Raw genomic sequence first — 21,229 nt, 5'->3', positions numbered from 1 at the left:
AATTCAATAGGGCTTTTTTGCACTATCTTCTCTTTTTTTCTGTAGGCAATAAGGCAAGATATATTCTATTTTTAGGTGTGTAGGTATTTATTAGTAGTGATTATTAATGGTGATTATGCACTTTCACTAATAGAGCCTGCCTAACAGTTACCATTCCATACTGCACAGTAGTTGGGACTGGGGAGCTAGCAGTCTGCATTTACATTCCCACTTCTTTTGCATGTTTTAATGTATTACAGGTCATTCCCAAGTAGCATGGTCATTACTTTCTTTACACTAAATATTTTAAGTCTGAATTCATTTTGTAATGAGTAATTGACTAATTTTCTTCAGCAGAATTTAAAAGATGAATGGACTTTAAAAGCACCTGAACTACAGAAAGTGAATAGCAGAGGAACAGTGTTATGCAATCTAATTACTGCTGTTACTTCTCCTGCAAAATCAAGAGCAGCTGCAAAATCAGGTATGCGCTTGTATGATCAGGTAAACTTACAGCTTAAAGAGTTTTAAAAACCTTTAAGACAAAAATAAAATGTTTCACCTGTTGATCAGGTTTCTGAATATTACAGCTTGTGAAAAGCCAGTTAGCCGTGTGTGTTCCAAGCGTTGTCTGGTGTGACTCTCATTTAAACTGATATGTCTAACTACTGCCATAACTCAGTACACATTCTGATTGCTTTACACAGTCAAAATAGTGTAAAAGCACTTGACATAAATGATTAACAGGTCCTAAAGCTACTACTTCTGTATGTAATTCCCAGATTATGTACAAAATGAACAGTATCACAATCTTCTTCACCTCAACTTCAGATAATGAGAAAATGACTCCATTCTTCAATTCTTGACATATCAGCCCAGTCTGCAAGTAGGACAAATACAGACCCTAATTTTGCAAACGCTGATGAACCCTCACACCTTTGCTGCCACAGAAATTCCTTTTTCATAGCCACAAGAGTATTCTGATGAAGTTAAGCAAGCACATAACTGTTTACAGAATCATAGAGTTTTTGTTAGAAGAGTGATGAGGACATGGTTCACCAAACGTGAAGTCAGGCTAACATACTGATGCCAGTACGATAGCATAATTAATGCTAATCTATATTTTAGCTGAAACAACAGCATGAAAGGGAAGCGAATCCATATCCCAGTATGACTTTCCTGAACCAAAAGGTACTTCCAATCTGTAGCTTCAGCTAACTCCTTTTTTTCCTGTAATCTGATTTTAAAGACAGCAAATCTGTTTTCACCATTTTCTATACCATGGTGTTTAAATGTTAACTTGTTTTACAGAAACCAATAATTCTGTTTAGTGCCATTTAAGCTGTAAGTTAAGGCATGAGGTACCTAGGGTGTTTTAATGGCCTTAAATATATCTTCAGTCAGTTCTTCTTGAATTTATTTCCTGACCTAGTCAGTTCAAGTATGTTGTCCTTTATCGGTCATCTACAAAGGACAGTGGGAGGAAGGAGACTGCTGGAGGATACCTATTTAGCAAGAGTAGAGCGCTTTCTTTTTCACATCTCTTTGTAATAGCTGCTTCTGTTTTCATTCTTGTTTGAATTTAAAATAAAAATTTTAAAGAACATTTTGGAACCTTACATAGGATGTTTGTGCTCCTTCCTTTGCCCCTTTCTCTACTCCTATACATCCAAATAGATGAATTAAATAGCATATAAGAGCAGCTGTAATTCTCCAGCCGAGAGTATTTACTCTCCTAGACAAGAGCTGTACTGTGTAATACTTAATCACAGTTATAAATTCCAGAGTCCAGCTAACAGCGCATGAAGATTTGCAAGGTTCTGGTTGGGGGCTGTGACTGTTCTTATCTCGTTTATTTTCTCTTGCCATCCTCCAGCTGCCACTAATGTGGTCCTCACTGTCCAGCTGGTACTGTGGGGTAAATGCACAGCTTTTTCCAAGGCAACCATTAATCTTTCTCCATTAATTACTCATCTGGGAATACGTACGTGTAGGAGAGCTGGGAGGGATTCTCCCTGCTGCTCTCTGCGGAGTGGCTCTGTGTCCCAGCTCTGAGGTCTGCCTGCTTTTCACAAAGCCTGCGTAGGCCTGGTTCCAAACACTGTGAAATACTAATAAAATTAGTAGGCTCCTTGGGTGATTGGCTGCTTCTGGGTAGCAGCAAGGACTTCACGTGTATTGAGAAGACTCCACACTGCAATCCCTGCTGTGGAACAAATATTCAGGTCTTGCTTATGACAAGACAGGAAGTGATTTGCCCTGTTGATATCAAGAGGCTTTTGTGCAGAGCTAAGGTACTGCTCAGTGAGAGTGCAGGTGTCTTAAGTCAGCAGTGTCTTTGGTTTTGGTGTCCACAGCTGCAGCTGCCCTAATAAACATGTCTAGAGAATGAGCTGGATGACTCAGTCTTTTTTGCTGGTTAATGTTTAGCACTCTCCTTCTCATAGTTTTGGCATTTGCCACTAGCACTGTCCCAGACAGTGCCCAGACATGGTTGGGTAAAAACATGTTCTCAATAAGCAGCAGGGAAGAGATTCATTTTAGGGGAGAGGAGGATGGTGATGTCAGCCATCTGGACATGAGCAGGCCTCACAGCCAGGGCATAGACCTTCGTCCATTGTAGTCATGTATTTAGCATAGCATTGTAAGCAATACGACTGCTTATGTCAGGCATATATATGGGTGCATGTGCACACCCACACACTATGTATGTCCATATGCATATATGGTTCCACTTATCGCACTAGTTTGCTGGAGCTGTTTAAAACATAAAACAACTTTAAAACATATAAAACAGATTAAATAAACTATTTGCTATTACAAGTGTAGCATTTCGGTATTGCTTTAATGTGATAATGAGAATTACATAACTACAGGTTCTGTTTTAAAGAGGAAATACAGTGCTGAGGTTTTGGTGGGAAAAGGCATAAACATAGAGCTTAGTCTCTCTCAATCCATAGGTGGAACAATATTAAACGGTGAAGGAGGAGCTCCAGGTACTCAGGATTTTCTGAAAAATAAAGGTGAGTAACCATTAAGTAAAAATTTCAGTATGTGATAAGAAATTGTCTTTGTGGTGAGCTGTCTTGAGCTGGTGTTAAATATAATGAATGTTTTAAATGTTATTTACAAATCTGCATGGAAGAGTCTCTAGAAGACTGTGAAATTTCACATCACCTTCACATAAGAAGTAATAAGAAATAAGAAAAATAAGATAAGAAATAAGAAACATAAGAAATAAAAATTGCACAAAATACATATGTTGACTAGTAAGATGATACTAAAATTCCATGTAAAAGCACCTATCTTCAGTTTTTCCTTTGAGGACAGCTAAAATCTGACTTTGTTTTCTGAATCAGTATGTATTTTTATAAATACAGGGTTGGCTGTTTTAATATAAGATATGGCCTGTGAGAAAATTTTAATTAGTATGTATGTGGTTTAAAGCTTTTTAACACCCACCCACATACACAAATGCATGTGCATACATGCACACAGACACACACAGACACAGACACACGCACACATACATATACAAAGACACCCACTTTATATACATTCGTATTACTTTATGTGACCAATTCCTTTTCAGAAACAAAGGAACTTAAAAAGGCACTTTGTATGTGAGTGTGGATAACCATGTACTGTGTCTTGGGTCTGCAGTGTTCATTCTCCTAAATTACARTCTGCTTAGTACACAGTTTGCCTGCAAAGGTCTCTCAATAATATAACACCCTTACAATGGTAATGGCTATAAGTAAAATGTAATTGTAGTAATGGTAGGCCGACATATAGTATTTGGACTATTTTCCAGTATATTCAATTTTTTGCTCCAGTATTGTTACTTAAAACAATAAGATAACAATGGGTAAGATTTGTATGCCTGTCTGTATTAAAGTTAAAATTTCTGTGAAATGAGAAGCTCTTGTAAATAGGGAACTTAAATGAGGTCATTCATGTGCAGTGTTACCATGTTTAGAGTAAACTAGAAATAATGGTAACATGTTGAGCGACTTCTTATTTGGGGGACTTCAGGAGCTTCTAAACAGTCACTTTAGTTACATTACTATATTGTAACCCAGAATATTGTTTAGAAGTTCCTGAAGTTTTAAGTATGTTGAAGGGCTCGTAATTTCTCACACAGTCTTTGTTCATCTTTCCTTTTACAGAACTGTCATCTGTTCAACAAGCCATGTCTGATGTAAATCACAGTTATGAAGATTTGGGAGTTTTATTGAAGGAAAAGATTTCAGAACTAGAAAGTATGCTTATGAAAATGCAAAATATTCAGGAAGAATCAACCTCAATGATGCAATGGTTACAGAAAATGGACAAAACCGCATCAGATTGGGAAGCTGCTCCAACTGATAGTGAGGCTGTTAAAGCCCAAGTTGAGCAACATAAGGTACTTTTTGTCTTCAAAAAATGATACTTTACTCTCCATTGCAATTATTGGTGGAATTCTGTTTGAACAACTGATGTCTCAGCCTAGCATGATATTGCAGAGAGTATTTAAATAATCCTGGTAGATGTGCCAGTCAAGCACACAGCAAATCTGGCAAGCTGTCTATGTAGTGACAGGAGCACGAGAGAAGGAATTGTACATGCCAGAACAGAATAATTTTGGTGGCCAGTTTAAATAGATGAGGGTGTATTGGTTGTACAGTATACTTTTCTGGTACCCTTAAAGGTTTTGAGTTATTTACTAGACAGCTTGTAAGATTTGAAGGGCTTTCTCTATCAGAAAGCTGTTTCTGCAGCTGCTGGTTCACTGACACTCTACAGACCTCCCGGGCTCTGCAGCTGCAGAGGCTTATGCCTATTCCAAGGCAACATTTCTCTTCAGCAGCCGTGTCATGCTTGTTAAGTTATATAGCTRCACAACAGTCTCCTTCCCTCTTTTTAATTGGTATAAGAAAACCACTGAATCAGCAGTTAGCTTCTGTCCATTTTCAGCTTTGGAAATGTATGCTTCTTTAGCAACAAGGACAATATTTATATGTGTAAAGGTTCATCTTTAAAGGGATATGTAATGGATAGCTCTTGAAATGGAAAATTCTTTCCTTGCCTATGAAAGCTGATAAATAAGGACAGAGTTTGATCCAAGTGATGCACTTTTTTCAGATTTGGCTGGTCAGCCTTAAAAATTAACCTGAACAGGTATTGACTTTCCTTAAGTTTGACTTTCCTCAGACTTGGATAACGTTGAGTCCTAAAACTCAAACTAAATGTGGAAAAAATTTGTTCCATAATTTTTAACAGAATATTCAAAGCTAACAAAACCATCCTACCTCCAGCGTAGTAATAGGAGAGTATTCATAGACAGTTGGAAAAACGAGTGACTGTTCAGGCAAGAGTCATCCCTTTGATGCCACTGTGCCTTTTACTAGCAGTACTAAATCAAATAAACACAGACTTGTTCAGTGTTAATTTTAGTGGGTTTTTTAGATAGTTAAAACGCAACTCAACAATGCAAGTTTTATTACTTAAGAATATTCAAACAAGCACTTTGCCAGGCGTGAGGACTGCTCATTCCTCAGTCCTCTAAGAACAGCATGAACTAGTCTTTAGGGACTGCTGGGGCATCCAAGTCTCCTGGTAGGTGTACACTTTAAGCTATGGTGCTCTCTGAACTGTAATTCTAGATGCTTTACAAGAAGCAGTCTATCTGTGATAGCAGGATTTTCAATGATGTAAGTGAGCACACACAGGGCTCCTCACTGCTGGCGCTAGTTGGGTTCTTTCTGCTTTGAACTGCACTTGTGCATTAGTAGGTTACCTGCTGTACAAGAACAGCTTCCAAGTACATGTGAGTATGATGGGACCTGGTGGATCTTATTTGTCTAAATTCTCTTAATTCTCTGCCACTTCCCCCAATTAAGCAATAATTGTTATTATTAATACAGTGTGTATATATCTATATATCTATATCAGGTCATTTTTTCCCAGGTCGTTTTTTCCAAAAAAATAAGACCAGCCAGTATATGCATGATCTGCCATTATAGGGATTTTGAGATCCATAGCAGAAAGGCAGTATACAAATGCTATGTATTTATTGTTCATTTTTGTGCTTGGCATCTCAGCATTACAGACTTTTAAATGCTTTACATTTTTTCTATAGTTTCTTATTTATTAATTTTATCATTTGACTTTATAGCTATTTGAAACTGAATTAAAGCAAAGCGAGAATAAAGTGCAGGAACTAAAGGACAAAGTGACAGAGCTGTTGGAGAAGGACCCCAACTCTCCTGAGGCACCCAAATGGAGACAAATGCTGGCTAAAATAGGTACTTCAGTACAGTTTCATTATAGCTCAGACTGATTTGGAAATGTCTTTATTATAAGGTTTTTTAACATATCATCAGTCACTGGTATTTTTAATGTCTTGCTCACTCCTCCCTCATAAATCCTGTGCAAAATAACTCCCTTTACAAGAGTGTAGAGCTGGAGTAATTCCACTGAAGTCCATTGACTTTGGATTTATATCTGTGCAATTGAGAGAGGCTATAGCTTCACTCCCTGTTTTAGAGGGCTTTGTAATTTATCTTTTTCAAACAGCATGTGCCTAAAACTTGAGAGGTCAGTTATTGTTCCATATAGATATGCTGGCTATTCTTACAACATATGATGAAAGCAAATTAAGTCAATTCTAGTTTGATATAAAGACCATTTTGAGTTGTTGTTAATGCTTTTCTGCATGTTTTTTTTCCATGCGCCTTGTGGCTTTTGTCATTTTGTGGTTTTAGTGGCTTTTTGCCATTTTCTAAAACTGACTTCATAAATTTTGTCAAAAAAAAAGAAAATGACCATGTTTGGACAATAGATTTTGAGATAGTGCAGCATGTAATTTTCATGAGTTTAAAAATACTTCTTAGGTTTGTCATATTTTAAAATAAATCATAGTATGAAATACTGATTGACCCAATAGGTATTTCTGTAGCTACACCAGCAGTACTTTTAAGTTGATAAATTTTYGAACCTGCCCTCTTTATGAATGTACTCTGACAAGCTTAAAGAGCAGGTGAGCTCTCAAAGGGAACTTGTACTGAAAGGGAATTAGTACAGAATGAGCAGAGATCAAAGACACAGTGAAGTGGCAAAACAAATTGAAAAAAACCACAGTTGAAATTCAAGGAATGAGGAGAGCTAGCAAAACAGCAGAGCTGAGTGAGCAAGCACTGAAGGAGGGAAGGCAAGACTGGAAGAGTTAATGGCTGCCCTGCAAGCCACTGGAATAGGCAGAAGTCGAATAGGCCATAGATACTGGCTTCTGAGTTCACAGGGCACTTTTTCTTGTTGCCTGTCATTAGGTACCTGGTTCAGATGTCTAAATTAGGAAGTTAATCATCACAGATTAACACCTGATACAGACATTTGAAAGAGAAGTGCTCCTTCAAAGGGCAGTTCAGAGCAGAAGCCTAAATTAGGTTTTAGACCCGCCCTTGGAAAGGTATCTGTTTCTTTCCACTGACTAAATAGGAAGGCGAGTCTACCTGAATCAGACTAGACCTAAGTTGTGAGTACACTTTGGCTTTTATGTCATTTGGGATCCAAGTCTAAGTTTGATGGTATTTCATTTAGTAATATTCTGATCTAATTTGATTACATGTTGTATATTCATTGTTCTAAAAATTCCATGTATTGCTATATTAAACTTCAGACTTTTATCCAAGTATCTATTGGTCTGACTGTTAAAAGATGTAAGTGTATTTGCCTAGTCTCTGCAAGAAGGCATCTGGAGCTAATCAGCAAGAAGCCTTATTAGAGAGCTCTGTTTATGTTTCGTATATAGTATGCTGTCTGACAACCCATCTGCTAGAACATGCATGCAATATGTTAACATTATCATTGTTAGATTCCAAATGGAAAGAGCTCAATCAAGTTACATCTGAGAGACAACAAAAACTGGAAGAGTCTTCAAATTACCTGACCCAGTTCCAGACAGCAGAAGCTCAGTTAAAGCACTGGCTTGTAGAAAAGGAGCTAATGGTCAGTGTGCTGGGACCACTATCAATTGATCCAAATATGCTGAATACACAAAAGCAACAGGTCCAGGTGAGTAAGGATTGCCAACATGCATTACTGATTAAGTTTTTCTGCTTTCTTTACTATTAGCAAAGTATTATTTTGCATTTAGCATACAGCCCAGTCCTGAGGAGCTATTACATTTGTTTATCAGTAAATATCAGCTTAAGTCATACATACTTGACTACAGTAATTACAAGAAAAAATTCTCATGAGAGTGAAGGCAGATCAAAAGAACGAAAGGAAGAAATGTTCAGGACTTACTCCTTGGGGAGATACTGATCCTCAGATACATTTTGGTGTTTTGACCATGCTGTGGTTTCTCTGTAGTCCAATGAAAACAGTCCTTTGAAGTTTTATTAATCTGAGTGTGTATGTAAGATTTTACAATCAGTCCTCGTACAGAGTCTATGCTGTAGGACTAGCTTTTAAAGATTTTATTCACTTGAATGTGCCAGTAGCTAATAAAAATATGAAAGCAAGTGAAATGCAAGTACTGTGAATAGATATGTGGCCAAGAATGTGAAAGACAGAAGAAAAAGTATAGAGTAAAAGCAGAGTAATTTGCTTACAGAAATATTGCAAACTCACAGAAAAAAAAGAAGCCAAAATTAGATCAGGCTAAATAGCAGAAACTAGGATTGTTAATTTCAAACATTTCTATTGCTGCCAGTTAATTTAAACTGAAGAGAAATGACATTCTTATTTTGCAAAAATATTTTTAAAGCTGACGTATCCATATTGATTAAAAGAAAGAGTCTAAAACATGAACTGTGTTCTAATACTATGTGAAAATGACTTAAAATTGGTTTGTAAAAACTTCAGAAATCTAGACAGCCAGTCTAAGACTATCGTGCATCACTTAACAGTGCTTAAAAGTTAAGCTTCTTTGACTTAAAAAGGAAGGGTTTGGAACGTTCTGTAAAGTAAAACCATGATATTTGTCCCTTCTTCTGTAAGCATTAGGACTTATTGACAAAAAAAATTAATACTGAGAACCACTAATATAAACTTTAACAAATCTTACAGTATAGTTTCAGTCATTTCCTGAATTACCAAATATTGTCTGTGCTCTAATAATACTTTGCAATATAATGTCACTATACACCTTCTTTGGAGTTCTGTCTTAAGGCAAATTTCAAAACTGTCTAGGAAGGAAGATGCTGCTTGAACCTACGCAGTGATTATTTTACTTGTTACAGTTACTTAATTACTGTAATATTAACAGAATTCATTGCTTACTTGCATCTGCTGATTGAATTTCCATTTGATGGTGTGTAAATTAACTTTATTTTTTCTGTTTCTTTCATGAAAACACTTGGAAACAACACTCCATTTATGTGTAGACACTGAAATTAATTGATTAGCTTTTAAACCCGGAGATTAATTACTCAGTTAATGGAGCATAGCTACAACATTTTCCATATAATTTTTGTCAGAAGCATTTTGCTCCTTTTTTGCAAGGTAAATGCTTTTTAAAATTTACTTTCTTCCCAGATTCTGCTTAAAGAGTTTGACACCAGAAAGCCACAATACAAACAGTTAACTACAGCTGGTGAAGGGATTCTGAAGAGGCCTGGTGAACATCCCCCCTCTCATGAAATTGTGAAAGAGCAACTGGCAGCTGTGGCACGAAAATGGGACAGTCTAACTGGCCAACTGAGTAATAGATGTGCCCGAATYGACCAAGCCATTGGGAAAAGCACAGAGTACCAAAGCCTACTCAGAAGTCTGTCTGATAAGCTAAGTGCCTTGGATAGCAAACTAAGCAGCAGCCTGGCTGTGAGCACACAACCTGATGCTGTGAAACAACAACTGGAAGCTGCTAGAGAAATGAAGGAGGAAATAGAACAGGAAATGAAGAATATAAATGCGGCTCAAGCTCTTTGTGAAGAGCTATCAACACTGGTTGGAGAAGAGTATTTGAAAGCAGAACTGACAAGGCAGTTAGATGGCATCATAAAATCATTTAAGGATATTGAGCAAAAATCCGGTTAGTATTTATTTAAAGAGAAATAGTAATTAAGGCATMAAGTAAAGCATTACAGTTGCATTACTTTTTACAGTCAGTAGTCAAATGTTGAGTGAGCTGAGCTGAACACCCACTCTGTCCCAGCAGTTGTACGTTAGTCCCTCTACCTTGAAAAGGCAAAAACAATACTTTGGATCTCTAGTGGGAAGTTTGGGAGAGACTAAGCATGATACAGTCCTGCTCTTATCTCTGCCTTCAGATACATCTTCACTTAATTAGGATACCAAAATGGGATGCTGTCCAGTGGACTATCTAACTGTGCGTAGGTGCAGAATGTAAGCAAAAATCGTCATGTTTTAGCTAAGAACCAGTTAATGGACTCAGCAAAAAAGCAGTGGTAATTGTATAAAACTGCCTGTGATAGAAGTAGGTCAGTAGTCTGCAGCCGTTCCTTACCCTGTTAACAACAGAACTGAGTGAATAATACACTGCAGGCAATGTCATACTTTGTTCTACCTAACAGCCTCATTTTTAGCTTTTTAATTTCCTCTGGTGCTGAGGAACATCAAAAGAACTCCCTAAAAACATATTGCCTGCAGGCCATGAGTTAGACACGACCAGGTTAGATTACTTAATGTTCCCTGTGCTYACACTTTATGATATCATGAAACACAACTGTGTGCTTTTTACCCCAAATCTGCCTGAATGGGATTCATGTAGACACAGGTTGGCTAAGCTCCCCGGATTTGATTCGCGTCCAAATGCCTTGGCTGTTCTGCTGTATTCCAGGCACAAGACTGACTATCCCTTGCAAGGGATTTGGTTGTCTTCAGATCAAACCCCATACACTAAGGACCAGCTCCTCAAATTAATGATCATTCATAATAAAATCAAAATTAGATTTTTTTTCAGTGAATGTTAGCTGATTCTGGTAATGAACCTCTGTGCTGTCTTTTGCTTTGTAGATAACCATGTTCAGCAGCTTCAGTCAGCGTATGCCACTTCTCATCAGTTCCAGCAAATGTCTGAAGACTTTCAGACCTGGATAGACAAAAAGAAAGAAGAGCTGAACCAGGCTCGTCCTATATCTGCCAGACTTGATGCCTTGCAGTCACTAATTGAAGAACAGAAGGATTTTAAGAAGACCCTGTCCGATCAGATTAGTTCATATGAAAAAATTGTTGCAGAAGGGGAAAGTATCTTACAGAAGACTCAAGGAGCTGACAAGGCAGCATTACAGTCCCAAATTGCCATTCTCAAAAGTAACTGGGATGAAATGAATAAGCAGGTAAAAGAAAGGCAAGATAAATTAACAGATTGTCTGGAGAAAGCCCTTCAATACAAGCAGCATGTAGAAAGTCTGCAGCCGTGGATAGAGAAATGTCAAAGCAACCTGTGTGAAGTAAAAGTTGGCATAAACCCTGTTGAAATAGAGAATTCTATTGTTCAGGTGAAGGCCTGGCAGAAGGACCTGGATAAACACCATGGCATGGTGGAGCTGTTAAATAATACTGCTGAAAGTTTGCTCAGCACAAGTCAAACAGATAAAGAAGTTGTTAAAGAGGAGACTAAGGCACTTAATCAAAAAGTGAAAACGGTCACAGAACAATTACATAAGAAGAGAGAGTGCTTGGAAAATATGGCACAAAGGCTGAAAGAGTTTCAGGAATCATCCAGGGAAACTGAAAAACAGCTTAAAAGTGCCAAGGAGCATCTGGAAGCTCATGATGCGCTTGGACCTCAGTCATTCAGTAACAAACACCTGACAGTGATGCAGACCCAGCAGAAAGCCTTACAGGCTTTAAAGCCTCATGTCAATTTAGCAAAAAAGCTTGCCCAAGAACTGGTGGTAGAAGCTTCTGATTCAGCAGGTGTTTCTGACCTTTTGCTCCAAGCTGAATCCTTGGAGCAAGAATACAGTGCAGTGAACCAGCAGGTTGAAGAGAGGTGCTTGTTCTTGGAGACGAAACTTCAGGGAATTGGCCATTTCCAAAACAGCATCCGAGAGATGTTCTCTCAGTTTGCAGAGTTTGATGATGAGCTTGACAGCATGGCTCCAGTGGGGAGAGACCTTGATGTACTGCAGTCACAGAGAGAGGATATAAAACGTTTCCTGAAAAAGCTGGAAGACCTTATAATGAATAATGAAAATGCTAATAAAAACTGCAAAATGATGTTAGCCACAGAAGCTGAAGCTTCTCCTGACCTCGTTGGTATAAAAAGAGATTTGGAAGCTTTAAATAAACAGTGCAACAAATTACTTGACAGAGCAAAAGCCAGGGAAGATCAAGTGGAAGGTACTACTAGCCGTGTTGAGGAGTTTTACAATAAGCTGAAAGAGTTTTCCAGCCTGCTTGGGAGAGCTGAAGAACACGAAGAGTCACAAGGTCCTGTTGGAATGGAAACAGAAACTATCAATCAGCAGCTGAATACATTCAAGGTAGGAGGATTTCTTTCTTACTACTGTAAAATGTTTACACAATGCAATTTAATTAAAAATCATTGTGAAAAGGATTGATTAAATGCAGACCATGGAGAAGTCTTGTTTCACAGCAGTCAGTTGTACCTTTTAGCTTTTCGGTTGTGCCTTTTAGCTATTTTTTTTTCAAGTGGAATATCTTCTCTTGCTCCAGACTTTCTCTTGCTACAGCTTGGTAGACTTTCATTTCTTTGCATCCCAGTTTGTAATTCCCAAGCCCCGCTTCCCTCTTTCACCTTTCTTCATAATCTTGTTTCCTTATGCAGCCCATCTACCTTATCTTGTTCTGAGAATCCTGTTGTCTCTATTCCGATGTCTGTCTATCACATGAGCTTCCTTCTTAACTGTTCTTCGAGTTTTAGACTCCAGTAGTCACATACCAACCCACATTCACTTTGCTCATCTGAATAGTCTCATTTTTTTCCACCTTTGCCTATCTGGATAGTCTCATTTTTTGCACCTGGCCATAGGCATCAGTGTGTATAGGTTTAGGACCTTACCTTTCTCTATTTTCTGTTCTAACACACTGTCTGGCTTAACCTCAGCTGAATCCCATCCTTACCTAGAAACATACTAGTAAGGAGGATTCAGGTAAAACATTCAGCTTTCTACAGAGGGAGTTTCTTGTGGCATCATTATCCAAAAAGCACTTTGCAGCTTCCCTGCATAGCTTTCGATAAGCCAGTTAGCAGCTCTCATCCAGTTCAGAAAAACACATTGCAGTAGTACTGAGTAGAAATTGGGTATACTGTGTATAAATTGTGCTTGGTGTAGAAATGAAGTGCAGATATTTTAGGTTTCAATCAAAGAAATTCCAGTGCTCACTTGAATGATTTGCACCCAGATATAAGCAGGGTTAGAAAAAGATCATAAATATTCTAATRGCTGTGTAGTAGCACAGAATATTCTGTGTTGGTTTGGTTTCATTTCAACCGAATATTGATTCAAAAGCTTTCATAACATGACTTGGTAAGGCACGTTGCTGAAAAGAAGTAATTACATGCTAGGCCCAACAGAGGGTGTATTTTGCTTGTTTAGACTAAACGACGTTAGAAATGAAAACTAAACGCTAAAACTTTCATCTGAGAGTTTCGGTCTTCTGTAAGCTATGTTGATCTTTCCGAATGCATAAATAGGGACGAAAATCTTGAACAAATAGTTACATGATGAAGAGTTTCTGTTAGACTGTGAGGATTAAAATTGTTTGCCAGTCTGTCCTAACAAGTCTATCTCAATTTAAAATAGAAACAAATGGCTTTTCTTTATGTATGGTTAGTAAAATACTTTGGAAATCTGAAAATAACAAAAGATCCTGCTGTGATTGTTATTGCTTAGACTGACTGTACAGGATTTAAGTTAAAGCCTCTTTGTGATCTCTGATTTTACCACATTCCTTATGTTTTCAAACATTAGATGCAGCTTCAGGTCTTTTAAACCAGATATTTTTTGGCCATAAAGAAGAATGCTTTTAGGGGAAAGCAGCCTGATGAATATACAGTAGAAGAATCCAGAGAACAGTATAGCCGGTGTGCTCTTCTGTGCTTTGTCCCAGTGTTGTGCTTGGTAAGATCACTGGACAAGAAATAGAGCAACTATAAAATTCAGGAGTCTTTCTGGAGTGAGATCCTTGGCTGGTCAGCGCAGACCTGTAGGAGGATAGTGTCCTTGTAACCAAAGGGCTTGTATGCTAAAAAGACAAAAAAGAGGAAAAAAACAACAACAAAAAAAAACCTGAAGAGGGGAAAAGGAGAACAGCAATAGCAGTGTGTTTGTATCCAGAATTATACTCTAGGATCGTGTTTGTTTTAGATATTTTAAGCTTAGAAATGTGTATTGTTTGAAACAACTATTTTATGCCACACAATTGGTTATGAGTGAACATGCAATGCCATTAAACCGGAGGTGAAAAATGAAGAAGTGAAGGGGTTGTTGAAATAAGTGAGGAGAAAATGCGGGAATAAAGAAGTAGAGTAGGAAGCACTTGAAAAATAGGAAGGACACAAAATAGGACGTTTTATTAGCCTAAGGTGGTAAGGGCAGGTAGCAAAGGGTTATTGATAGGAGGAGAGAGCAGGATCAACAATAACTCTCCTAGTACTCGGTGTGAGGGCCGCTGGGCTGYATGACAGCAAAATTACAACAGGTCTCTCCCCTCCTGGTACTCTTCAGCCTTCCAAGGAGTTATCTCACCTGAGGCAGCGAGCCCGAGAGAGACTGGCTCCCACAAGGCGTGCACCACTGATGGAGCATGTGCTCACATGTGTGCATGCGCGCACACACACACACACACACACACAACCTCAAAATGTGGCTGTGGCCACAAAACCACAGTCTAGCACTTTATTTCTTTTGCTTCTGTGGTCAAGCACAGTCAACTTCTGTTCCTCAAGAGTAAAGCAGAGAAGTTCTTCTTTGGTAGCTAGATTTATTCACATGACATCTTCACTTTCTTCAGGGAAGAATCTTGTGTGATCGGCTTTTTGTGGTTTTTGTGGTTTGACCAATTTTTATGTACAAAGAGTAGAGCTTTGTGGGTCTTTTTGGCATCTGACATTAAAATGCAGTATTAAAAAAGCTTTGCGTTATATTTTTATTTATATACACATACTTGTTTTATTTATATTCGTTCTTGGTAATCCACTTATTCCAGCCATTATAGAGTGTTAAGTTGAAAGTACTTACTGTCAGTATTAAACTGTATTTATTTACAATGCAAATATAAAAATTGCTTTCTGTAAATGAAAATCTCCATGGAGTTCATCTGAAAGTAGAACCATGACTGTCACTTCACAAAGTACACCTGGAAGAATATAAATAGAAGAAGAATTTGCCTCAATAAATACGAAACACACAGAATTCATTCTGTTAATTAATTCATCTTTGTTAGACTTTTTTTCCCCAAAAAAGTCTGTATGCAGTGCATACATAGATGTGTGCTAACAGGAAATTTCAGTAAATTAGCTCTATTCAGTTAAGCTGATTCTGCCTTCTTTCTTCAAAAGCAAAACAAAAAAGAATCCTACAGAAGAGACTGAACCAAAACCCCTGTTTTGGATAGCCACATAATGTTAGGATGTTTGCAGCTGGAAAAGGATTTGCAGTGAGGTTCTCTTTGAAAGGGAGAAATCAAAAACTCCCAGCAGCTGAATTATTTTATTTCTTGAAACCTTTGCGTAATTCTTTGTAACGTCATTAAAAGACATTCTTTTCTTCTTAGCAAAAAATACATGGAACTGTTGCAGCTTTCATCAGCGTATGGTTCATTAGGCTTTGGCTTTTGTTTTTGGGGTGCTGGACCTAGCTGTTAAAGAGGTTGTCTTCTGGTTGGGCCTTGCAGGAGTTCTTAGCTAGCCTGACTGTTCCTGCCAGTGAGCTTCAGCTAAGGTTTTAATTGGCCTGTGTCAGTTGTGTAGAGCGTGTCCTCTGATTTTCACCTTGAAGGTGGATCATGCTGAAAAAATAATTTGAGGTTTCTCTTTATGTCAAGTAAGAAACAAAAAGTGTAGGATTTCCCATGCACTGATTTACAAACACTGTAATAAGATGTTAACCTTCCACAGGATTTCCTACAATTAGGATCCGTAGTAAAAAGCAAACGTAGAAAAAGGAATTGTTTTAATTTTTTTTAAAGAACTGCTTGAGAAAGTGACTGTGTCATACAAAAGCCTTCAGTGGATCTGATAAAAAATGATAAAATATTTTTATAATGTTACTAAAATCATTTTACTATTGGAAAACCAAAATACAGACCAATTTCAGTTATATACTAACCTTATAAAATGGTGCAGCAGCCTTTGAATTCAGTGAAGATCTGCTTGTGGTTGTTTTGGGTGAGAAGATGACTGGACCTCAAAAACTGTCTTACACATCTTTACCATTATAGTCTATATTCTCAATTACAGTCTATATTCTCAATTAGAGAAACCAGAGGTGACTATTTCTGTGGCCTAATTTTAATACATAATGRTTGTAATTGTATGGAAGCCTTATTTCAAATAATAACTATACACACTGGAGCAAGAGAAATATGTGAGTGCAGGAAGAGAGAATTTGTCTCACGTCACTTTAATATTTTGATAATAGCTGATCGTATGTCAAATAAAGGAATAAACAGAAGGCGTGCGTTGTTCATATTTCTCGAGGAAAGTGTATCCTGCTTAACTCAGAAAGCTCCAGCTGATTGCAGTTAATACCCTATGTTAAGTTTTAACACTGCCATATGCTTTCCTTAAACTGAGGTCTAAACTGTCACTAAAACTGATACCTCCCATCACAAGCAGCATCAGGTCTCTGGTCAATAAGGGTATGAAGATTTATGCTGGCGAGGTGGTGGCTTGGTGACGACCACTTTCCTGCATACTACTGGTGAATTATTTGTGCGTCTGCCAGCTTTCACTTGCATAATTATTAGCTAGAAGTAAGGCACAAAATGTTGAACAGCATTTAAAAGGTTTAAAAATCCAGAACTTGATTCTTTGTCCCGTTATGCTGGTTTTCAGCATCCAAATATATATATGTTCACTTTTTTCATACATCATCTTTATTCTTTCAGTAAAAACTGTGGGAGCGGGGGTTGTTTGGATCTATAATGCTCCTTGTGTAGTGGCTGCCGTGTCAGACAGTGCTACAGTAAGCTATTGTCTAAAAGCCAGAAAGTGAAAATGAATAGAAATGAAACTAGAATTGAGTGTGTATCTCTGTGCATTTCAAATTAAGTAAAGTGTTCAATAAAAAGTATTGAAACAATTAATTAAAGACAAACTGAGGAATTAAAAAAAATCCTAGTAATAATGCACACACAAACGTTCGGTTTAACTTTTCGTTTGGAAGCGTTCCTTTAAGCGATGACTTTAGCAGCCTGCATGATTAAATGCAGACCACCGTTAAAAGCAGTGTGCATTTTCACCAGAATTCTGTGAAAAGTAAGATTTCTGTTCATTCTGTCAGCACGTTGCTCTAGCTTCTTTTCAAATAATGAAGCGAAACAGTGCTCTTTTGGGCTCTTTAAAATATTGCTGTGGCTTGAGCAGTGTCGCCTTAGCTAGGCAAGCCACGCGCTGCCGGTTTGGGCAATCCGTGCTCACTGGCCGCCTTTCCTCGCGCTCCTGCCGAGGCGGCTGCCCCGCGGTGAAAGAATGCGCGGGGCCCGGCGTGATGTCACCGGCGGCCGCGCTGCTCGGGCGCCGCGGCGCCTCCCACCGCAGCCGCGCGGCCGGCCTCCCGGCTCGGGCGAGGGGCAAAAGTGAAAAGGTGACCGAGCAGTTAAGTCACGGGCGGGCAGAAAGCATAAGCGGGGGGAGCGCGGAGAGGTCGTGCGCCTACTAACGTGCCGGCAGAGTAATACTCTGCGAACGAATGGGGCAGTAGCAGATGTTGCCTGGAGAATAGAAAAGGGCGTTTCTTCAAGCTCCACGTTGCGAGGACGCCTGTCAGTTCGTAAGAAACCAGGGAGAGCTGGAAAGGTTATCGGCTTCACTGGATGGTACACGCCAGCGATCATGGTGGGATTGCCTTTTTTTGCCTTCTCTGCAGCTGCACTTCCAAGCGAAGAGGAAACAGTGACCGCAGTCTGCCAGCTTCAGTTTATAGCTAGAACTTGCTGAATTGAAGCTGAATGTAAATCTACTGTGCCTTCAGGGGGAAAATGCTGTAATTGTTCTGCTCTGCAGTTGCCTTAAACAGGGTAAAAACTCTCCAGGATGGGATTTGGAAAAGCAGTCTAAAAAACTTTGTTTTCTAATTGTCTGTTTAAAGGATATTTTGGCCGCATTGGCTTGGCTGCTAGAAAAGCATGTTTTCCTATGGAACTTCTGAATGCACCACAGAAAATCTTGGTACACAAGGAGACTAAACGGTCTTTTTCAGATCAAGGTTATTTATAGCTACTGCCAAAAAAGTAAAGGACTATTTTATTATTCTTACTCTTCTGGATTTAACTTATTTTTTCCCCAAGATTTTCTCTGTGCCTTGCTCTGAACTGTACACATCCACTGTGGGCTCTGTCTTTTTAAGCTTCTGCACCATGTTTTATTTATAAAGGAGATGGAATTCTGCAAACTGTTTAAATGGATTACAGCTAATCTGTCACCTACAGCAGATAATGTGCTGCCCTCGGTAATGCTCGTTCATTTGGGAGCCTTAATCTGGAGACTCAAGATACAAATTCTGACCTGCAAAAAGAAACGGAACGTTCCCAGGAGGGCTTTAAGTATTTGAGCCACTGTTGGGTTTTGTTGTACTTTGTTTTTCTGTGATATTGGAAGATTTCTGTTCCTTTCTTACTGAAGCACTTTATATTTTGGAAAAAAGAAACAACCCTCACATCCAGGTGAAGCTGCATTTACACTGATGCACTGATTATGACCTTAACCACCTCATAACTTATGATGTATATTTTGTATGTATGCATCTTATGCTAAACGCAAGCTTCCTATAATTCTTCAGATTGATAGTATTTTGAAAATGTTTCACTTAGCGCTATGAAAGTGGAGGCAGGGTAGCCTGTTTGTGTAAACACTTTCAAGATGGGGAAGCCGCTTAGCAGGCCGGACTGTTTACGTCAGAATCCTCCGTGTGTAGGCAAAGGGGAAGAAGATGAAGATCTAAATATTGAAGACTGTTACGTTCCCCAAAGGTCGATCTACGACACAGTGCGACTGAACGAACAAATCGACTCCGGGTCCAAAGGCAGCCTCTCCTCGAGGCATTTCAGCGACCGCACTTTGCCCTACAGTCACAGAACGCTGGACATTGGCACGCTGTGCTCCAACGGCGCCCTCACCTCGGCCAGTGTTTTTGAGCTCCGAAGTCGGGAAGCTAACAAGTTAGACGAAAAGATGATCTTTGATGCCCTCAAGCTGAACAGTGATATAATTCGGACCGCTGGATTACCCAAAGCAAAGTCTCACACCGAAAAGAAAGAGCACAGGCGGTCATGGAGAATGTTTGTGCCACCCAATTTCTCAGATTATGCAAATAAAAGTGAATGCTCATTTGTTGAAACTCCCGATGTATCRGATATCGCTAAATCAGGCAAATGCAAATGGGGTACGAGTTCTCTCACCTCCGAAGAGGATGATTCTGGTTTGTGCAGCCCTCCCACCGAAAGGGAAGAAAAACAAGATACGCTCTTAGCAGGGGAGCAGACGCAGATAAGAAGCTTGTCTTCTGCAGAAGATCTGCAGGCAGCAGGGCAGTTCAGACCATTCTGCCCTGCTCTGTGCAGAGAAGAGCAAACCCCCCGGCTTGCGGGCGGCAGTGGCCCTGTCAGAGAAAGCTGCAGCTTGGCTTTGCATGACATTTTCCCTCCGGGGAAAGCAGAACAAAGCAGTCCACCGCAAAGCGAAAGTGAGCAGGAAGAGATGGGGGGGAAGCACTCTTACTTACAAAGCTTGAAAGAGAAAACTCTGACACATGGAGATCCTCTTTGGGGTGATGGAAAAAGTATTTCCTTCGACAAAAAGGAAGTGGAAAGTTTGTATGAAGTTGATGAAAAAATTAAAACACGAGTCACAACAATAGAAGGGGATTATGTGGATGTGGCACCTCAACACGTAGACATTTATTACGCAAATGTTGCTGTAAATACTAGTGACATAGATTTATCAAAATATGAGATTTTCTCTGATCCAGAGGAATCCAGTATGGCACATACAGACTCAAATGAAATGGTATTTTCTGTTCAGCAGCTTGAATTAGGTAATACTGTTAACTGTCCAAAAGCTATCCCAGGGAGAAGTGAAGGCAATATCTGGACTACTGGTGTCCAGATAGAAACCTTGGATACGGTCTGCAATGGCCTGTTGTCTAACAAGGTAATTAAAAAATAATAAATTCCAGAGATAAATTCTGTGAAATGTTGTAAAGCAGACTTAAATGTACTTGTTTAAAGTTTTCTTTACAGTTTTGTTATTGTCACAAAAACTTTGTATTTCATTCACTCAGCAGATGTGGTAATCAGTGTCATTTGCATAGCATGTACAAGATGTCCAAAGTAGGTGAGATGGCCACTTTTGAAAATGAATTAGGGGCGATTTCCGACAGGGATGATTACTTCCAGCTATTTGGTGCCTGGTTATTTATTGTCCAGATGGTGTCTGTTACTCTTGATTTGGAACGCCTCCGCTGTGCGTTGATGCTAGTGTTTGGTTTTCACACTCGCTGTGGTTAAAGGCAGTGCCATTCAAGGGCAGTTGTAGCCCATTTATTCAGGTTGAGCAGTCTTACTCATGAACGTATGAGTAACAGTATCAGCTTGTTGTGGTTTCCAAAGTGCATAGATTAAAGACTCACCGCATGTGCTGGAAACCTCCTTTTGCATTTACATGCCAGAAAGTAGATCTGAAGTTACAGGAGTATTTTACAAGCACAGGATCTTGCAGTGTTTTGTGAGTGGTGGATGGGGTAAGAAAGTAAAATGTGAAGCCTTGTAATAAGTAAAGGGTGTTTGTCAGGTCTGTAATTTTTTTTCTTCCCACTCCGGTTGAAATCTGAGCTATTTCAGGCTTTGTTGCTAAGTTGTTCTGGTAAACTTTAGCCTCAACAATAATTGTAATTTATTTTAAGCTTCTCTTTGCAAAGAATGCATGTGTTTAAAAAGGGCAGATTATGGAAATCAGTCCTCCCTGTGGTAGGACCTTGCTTTCAAAAGTTGAGGCTTTATGGAAGAGAAAAGAAGAATTTGTTATTGATTCTGTGTAAAAAGATTATTCTGCCTCCTCCCTACCCTGAAGTCAAGAAAAATGCAAGCATTTTCCCTTTTCTGGGAACAGCCA

At 38.9% G+C, this 21,229-nt stretch overlaps 1 protein-coding gene across 3 annotated transcripts in view; it reads left to right on the top strand.

Annotated features, from left to right (window-relative positions):
* The window catches only part of DST (dystonin), a 314,470-nt gene that overhangs the window by 223,293 nt on the left and 69,948 nt on the right, over positions 1–21,229 (top strand). For all 3 annotated transcript variants that reach the window (XM_026073126.1, XM_026073127.1, XM_026073128.1), the window contains 7 exons: positions 337–463; positions 2,940–3,002; positions 4,149–4,384; positions 6,137–6,266; positions 7,835–8,034; positions 9,502–9,997; positions 10,942–12,416. In XM_026073126.1, coding sequence (XP_025928911.1) covers positions 337–463; positions 2,940–3,002; positions 4,149–4,384; positions 6,137–6,266; positions 7,835–8,034; positions 9,502–9,997; positions 10,942–12,416 — 2,727 coding nt within the window. The remainder of the gene's footprint in view (positions 1–336; positions 464–2,939; positions 3,003–4,148; positions 4,385–6,136; positions 6,267–7,834; positions 8,035–9,501; positions 9,998–10,941; positions 12,417–21,229) is intronic.

This window comes from Apteryx rowi, unplaced genomic scaffold (genome assembly GCF_003343035.1).
Source record: "Apteryx rowi isolate R43461 unplaced genomic scaffold, aptRow1 scaffold_361, whole genome shotgun sequence".
Taxonomy (NCBI): domain Eukaryota; kingdom Metazoa; phylum Chordata; class Aves; order Apterygiformes; family Apterygidae; genus Apteryx; species Apteryx rowi.
This window is presented reverse-complemented; position numbering and strand designations above follow the sequence as displayed.